This window comes from Lytechinus variegatus, chromosome 11 (assembly GCF_018143015.1).
Source record: "Lytechinus variegatus isolate NC3 chromosome 11, Lvar_3.0, whole genome shotgun sequence".
Classification (NCBI taxonomy): domain Eukaryota; kingdom Metazoa; phylum Echinodermata; class Echinoidea; order Temnopleuroida; family Toxopneustidae; genus Lytechinus; species Lytechinus variegatus.
The window spans coordinates 12,612,965-12,619,092 of record NC_054750.1 but is presented as its reverse complement, the minus strand read 5'-3'; the positions used below and the strand labels follow the sequence as shown (position 1 = coordinate 12,619,092).

At 37.4% G+C, this 6,128-nt stretch overlaps 1 protein-coding gene across 1 annotated transcript; it reads left to right on the top strand.

Moving 5' to 3' along the window:
• The first annotated feature begins 437 nt into the window (after positions 1 to 437).
• On the top strand, positions 438 to 4,876 carry LOC121424116. Its single transcript, XM_041619714.1, has 5 exons — positions 438 to 589; positions 986 to 1,739; positions 2,185 to 2,429; positions 3,497 to 3,713; positions 4,145 to 4,876. The coding sequence occupies exons 1-5, from the start codon at positions 497 to 499 to the stop codon at positions 4,255 to 4,257; spliced, it is 1,422 nt and encodes a 473-aa protein (XP_041475648.1). The 5' UTR covers positions 438 to 496; the 3' UTR covers positions 4,258 to 4,876.
• Positions 4,877 to 6,128: the final 1,252 nt, after the last annotated feature.

Below are 6,128 nucleotides of genomic sequence, written 5' to 3'. Positions count from 1 at the left end.
AATATTATATATAGTTCATTCAAGTTGGTCCTCATTTTCAAATCTGTAAAAAATGAAATATTGTATTGATTGAGGGATATCATCGACTGTCTCATTTGCATGTCACTGAGTTGTGCATATCCCTGTTTTGTGAAAAATAAGTAAAACTTTCAAATATCATAACGTTCTTATTTTACATCCGATTTTAGTGAAATTTTCAGTATTATGCTAGTTTGACTTTTCTCTATTTATTCAAATGAACATTTTTCTGGGGTGGACTTGACCTTTAAGTAAATGAGAGAGGGATGTGGAAATAGACAGATGAGAAATTTACTTCTTAATCTTCCCCGAATAGGTGCCACATTGATACTGCAAATGGGCAATAATCCTGATGTTCTATTAAAAGTGGGAAAGTCTGAACCATTTAACTATCTAATAATGCAAAACCTTTTCCTTATTTCAGCATGAGAGGTTCTTGTCGAGTTTTCCATGTGTGAACTCCTTCACTGCCCAAGTCATGCTTACTGCTGCCCCACTACCAGTGCTGCTGAAAGCTCCGCTCACATATCTCTCAAAGCTCTGTCCATGGATTCCAACCAGAATCATCTCTGTAAGAAACTAATGATTAAAATTGTCAGGAACATGTTATGATAATGCAAAAAATAAATCCGATGAAAAATTTTGAATTAAGAAATATCACAGAATATACGACAGTTTGCTGTGTTTTCCAGAATTACTGGACAAGATTTAAGATTTGGTCTTTTGAAAAAAGTTCAAAATAGAAATTTGACTATGGCTATGCAATATGAAACAAATTGGCTTACGCATGCATGCAGAAAACAAATTAGCCCCAAGTTCTATTCAAATAAACAGAATCATATACTCTTACTTTTTGGTTGTAAATTCACTAGAACAGTTAAAACCTGTATAAATTTCTTGCAAAACTTTATTAGAGAATAAGCTGAATGAAGAAAGTAAAATTTATATTTTTCATCCCTACACACAGAATTTCTACAAGCTTGTGCATGATGAGAGTCCTTTTTATGAACAGCCTTCAAAAGCCCCTATGTTACAGAGGAGGGATGAGTCAAGGGATGGCCAAACTGAGCCCATCCTCCAGGATAGAACAATTGTCAATCAAGGAAGCAGGAAGGTCATTGAAGATGCAACAAGAAATCAGGAAGATATGAGACATTCTGACCTTCTCCACCAAGAGCATGGAGGATCAAAGGGATGGAGCATGCTGCAAAATGGACGCAAGACCCAAGGTAGAGATGACCTGAGGCAGTCACATCAGGATGTTCCTGTTAAAATCAAGTCTGAACCAGTTGATTCTCCTGTTTATGACCTTGATGGTCAAGCTATGTATCCTGTAGACCATTTTATTCCCGATGATCTGAAGACACCACTGGAACTGCTTGCATCCAGTGATACTATTGGAAAAGACCAACTTAGCTCATCAAGGCATTATTCAGAGGCATTTGATCCAGAACATGGAATGGATACTGGTGCAAACCCCCATTCTTCAAGAGATCGCCTAGGCCACTTAAGCAAGGATAGGTCAGGTCAAAGAGAACTTTTGGACCTACAGCCATATGCATCAACTTCCAAGATTGATTATGAGACAGGGCCATCATCAAGAGAGTGGATCATGGAGGAAAAAGTGCATCAAGGTCTACATTCCAATACAATGGCTCGGGCTAGAAAGACCTATTCTGGATTAGATGATATACTTCCAAGACAACATAAAGATAATTGGGGTCAGTGTCTTGCCAACCAAGATGTAAATAGAGACTATTCTCGGAAAGGTCACATCCAATGCTCTGGTCAAACAGCAATTGTGTCAAATCATGGACGTAAGTTAATTTTAACCGCCAGCTTATCCTGTACATATATTATGTAGCATTATGTATCAAATAATTGTGAAAGTAATATTTAAAGCCTTTGCCTTTATTACAGTCCTGTAAAACTTACAAATTTGGTCTTTCTTTTCACTAGTTTAGAAGGTCCTCCAATCAAATACATGTCAGTTTGAGACGTGCTTATTATGGTACAAAAACCATTTTCCATAGTCCCCAGTCCACATGCAAGCTCAGTTTCCAATTAGGATTATTACCCTTGTTAAATCAATTTTCTTTTGAAGTCTTATATTTGTACAGTACAAATTACAAACAATACAATTTTCATACAAAAACCAACGTACAGGAAACCGAGGACTGTATGACATGGATCCCTTTCCTACCAGGGGTACGCAAAAACAAGCTCCAATGAAGTACATAGGCATAGCACAGCCCTGCCCTCGGCCAGCTGGTAAAGATTGTTCGACAAAAAAGACCAATCCTTCAAACTACATGACAACTTCAAGAAGTGGGGAGTTTGGTACACTTGCAACAGCAGGACTGCCAGCTAGGAGAGGATCAGCTTCAATGGAGAGCCTGAATCAGTCTCAGGTGAGAGCAAAATATTTTTAGATTAGAAATTAATAGTTGGAAGTTTCGATATTTACAGAACTTGCAAGTGCACTATCACAAATGTAGCTTTTTGATTTCTGCACATAATAAACAAAAAAAAAAATCCAGAATAACACATTACGAAAATTTGTGTTTAAAAAAGGATCTCATCTGACACCCCAATTTCAAATTCCAAGCTGCTTTCACTCGCCCCCCCATCCCCGATATCAACAAGGAATGGTTATCCTTAAGTAAACAACCACGCACTCTCCCAGATAATCCACCTTCCCCCAAGAAGTGACCTTCATAAGGCCTGGCAGAGAGAGAGAGAGAGCAAGAGAGAGAGGGAGTTAAACTGGGGGTGATTTTTTAAAAACTTATTGTTATTTCGGCAATTGTGGGTCATTTTGCATCGTTCAAAATTTCAGTTTCATCTCCATCTAAATTACGAATCGTTTTTAGACATGCTAATGTCCTAAAACAAATAGAATACAAATTTATTCTTTCAAGATTACTATCAGCCAGGAAGCTCTGAAGAGTTTGTTTACACTATTGCGTAACAATGACAGCTGTAATCCCACTCCATGCTGTTCATCAGCCTGATGCAGTGGCATGCAGTGTTTTATCAGCTCTTATCAGCAGCTGCAGTCACTAAATCGACCCCACCCCAGTTTAAACGAGAGAAATGAAACTTTCCCCAAAACTGAAAGTGGGGTGTCAATACCCCACTTGAGCTCCCATTGACTAACACGCAAGGCATTATCAGCTGTCAGATGAACCCCACCCCAGTTTAAACGAGAGAAATGAAGCTCTCCCAAAAATCTGAAATTGGGGTTTCAAATACCCCACCTGAACTCCCATTGACACAACATGCAAGGCAATGGAGTTCCTGTGTTATAAGCTGGTGGGGTATTTTTTAAACACAGGATTTGCGTAATGAACTAATTGATACTAGTATGTTACAAGGCAACAATAAAGTGAAGGGTTGTGAAAGCCCACCTTTGAGAAAATATTGAATAAATGAATGAACCCCAGAGTTCACTGATCCCTGTCATTTCATGTGATAGGGAAACCCTTCCATGCAGAGGCATCCCCTTGAATATCACAGTCAGTACTTTCAAAGACCTGATGATCATCAATATTCTGAAAGACAACAGACCGCACACAGTAGGAATGATTACAGAGGAATGGACATGGCAATGCTTCAAGGGAAAGGGTTGCTGCAGGGACAGCAAGCCTCCTCATACCAGTATCAAACAGGGAATGCCTTCCCTGATGCAATAGGTAAGTCTTTATATCTCTATCTTTCACTTACACAAGTGAAGGCAATTGGATGAATGTCATTTCAGCTAATTAGACCAAGGTGAATGGAAACTTGGGGCGATATCTCAAAATACAGTTTTGTGGATCACAGAATGAAGCTTGAGTTTGAGGTTTGTGTTGGCAGATCCTTACTTTTGTTTGGAATGTCTTGTTTGCATTGCGCAAGATTAGATTATTCATCATTTCATCTACAAAATGTAGCATTCCTTTAGCATTTTCTTATTCTACACTAACTTATAGTCATTCTCTATTAAAGGAAGAATATTGTTTCAACAGGTCAAAAGAATAAGAAACAAAAAAATATCACCCTGGATGGACATATTTCTAATAATTTATTGCATTAGCATTCCATCTACATTGTAACAATAGAAATATGAATTTGTATTCCCTAGGTCAATTGAGCTCTGACGATATGTACACTGATGGCACAACCAAGAAAAGAAGATTGACATATGAGAGGGTACCAGGATCGAAAGGAGGACAGACCAGACTAGCTTTTCGGTAGATCGCCAGGATGTGAAAGTCACTTTGATACCTCAACAGGAGCAGCCAAGTCTTGCTGATTGTCAGGGAAAATCTTAGGATATCTACTCTGATTGCCCATCAAGAGAAGAAGACTTGATATTTGGAGTTCCAGGATCTGAAGGAAGACAGACATGAATTGCTGTTGGGTAGAAATAGCTTGTGAAAATCACTTTGATACCTCAACCAGAGCAACTGGTTATCATCAGACACTGCCTGATATTCAACGATTTCAGGGTAACAAAATATGCAGAATGTTAAACTGGTTGACTACTGGAACAAAATACATGTAGTCCCTCTACCAAGCACATGAAATTTGTTAATTGGTTGTCACAGGGTTATAACATCTCCTTGAGTCCTAAATGGAGATTTATCTAAAATTTATTTCCAAAATGTAATTATTGAAATTAGCAGTGCAGTTCTGTGTCAAAGTAATTTGTATTTCATCTTGTCTGAGGGAGGTAGGTTGGATTGACCTGCATACATCCAATAGTATAGGGGCAGGGAATACTGCAAGAACTTTGTGTGTGTGAGGTAACAAGATAGTATGATACATTTTGCTGTAAAAGATACATATACATTACCTGTATAACATATAGAATGTTTTAATGTTGAAATGATCATTTCTTATGTTCTCTGTATAAACCACAGTATATGTTTGAGCTTGGAGCCATTCATAAACTTTTGGTAAGTTACACTAAACTTCATTCACGACAGGTAAACCCTTATTAGCTGCATTGTAAATAAGATACACCAAATTTCTTGTTTCATCCTGAAAAAAGTGCACTTTACATTTCAATCAAAATGTGAAAAATATTGAATTTTCCACTCAGATGATTTCAATCTACAAAATTAATTTTCCAGCTTAAATGATTTGGTCAAACTGGTTTTACAAAGTTATATCTTGATGAGTATCATTACAAGTGTTATGAGAATTACCGGTACATGAGTAGGTTGTCATATTTTGTTATTTATATCTATGCAATACAAAGAAAAATTCAGTGTCTAACAAGGTAAATTGAAAATAGCTTACTTGTCAGATAATTCATTGTGGTTGGTATTTTTTTATATTAAAAATGTACATTTATTCAATAACTTTTTTCAATTGAATATAACTGCTGATGTTATTCATCTTCTCATCTAATCCCGGGGGGGCCACTTCCATTCACGAGTGCATACCATGCACGACCATGGGGTCTCGAAAAGCACCCTAAACACGTAATTTCCATACTCTGAAAATGCACCCCTTAACAAGTATTGGTGTGTGAAACCCTACCCTTAACAATTTTTGAAACAAAACGATACTCTTGGCAAATTATAGTCCCTGAAATGAACCCCTAAACAAGTACAGGAATGTTTTATTATTACGGGTCCTTCGGTCGTCGGCTTTACAGTAGTTTTGTTTAGTATGATCCCACCTTCTACACCTCGCGCAAATCGGACTCTAAACACGAAGTGTTGGGGCAAAAAGGACATCCTTTATAAAATATTTTAATTTTGTTTTATCATCCCCGCAAATTCGACCCTAAACACGTAATTTTCCTAGCGAAATAGATCCCCTTTTTTCATTATTTTTGTGTTTTTGACACCCTTATCACGTTACGTACGTAACGTGCCCTATCGTGAAAAAGACATCCTTTTTACGTGTTTTTTTGGTCGCGCATGGTATCCACTCGTCAATGTAAGTGGCCCCTCCGGGCATCTAATGAAAATTCACTACTCTTGCTTTGATATGAACTGTAATGCATTTCATGTACATTATGGGTATAGGTTATCAAAGCATCAAAGAACTATCATTTTCAATTCAATTGTTTTATTTGGCATCAGTGTTTTCATCATCGAATCATCAAATAT

Bases quoted from the DNA above. Each gene is read 5' to 3' on its own strand.
- LOC121424116 (XM_041619714.1), top strand. From the start codon at position 497: ATGCTTACTGCTGCCCCACTACCAGTGCTGCTGAAAGCTCCGCTCACA. The intron at 590-985 runs GTAAGAAACTAA...CCCTACACACAG, and splicing joins TTCCAACCAGAATCATCTCT to AATTTCTACAAGCTTGTGCA. The intron at 1,740-2,184 runs GTCAGTGTCTTG...ACCAACGTACAG, and splicing joins ACAACATAAAGATAATTGGG to GAAACCGAGGACTGTATGAC.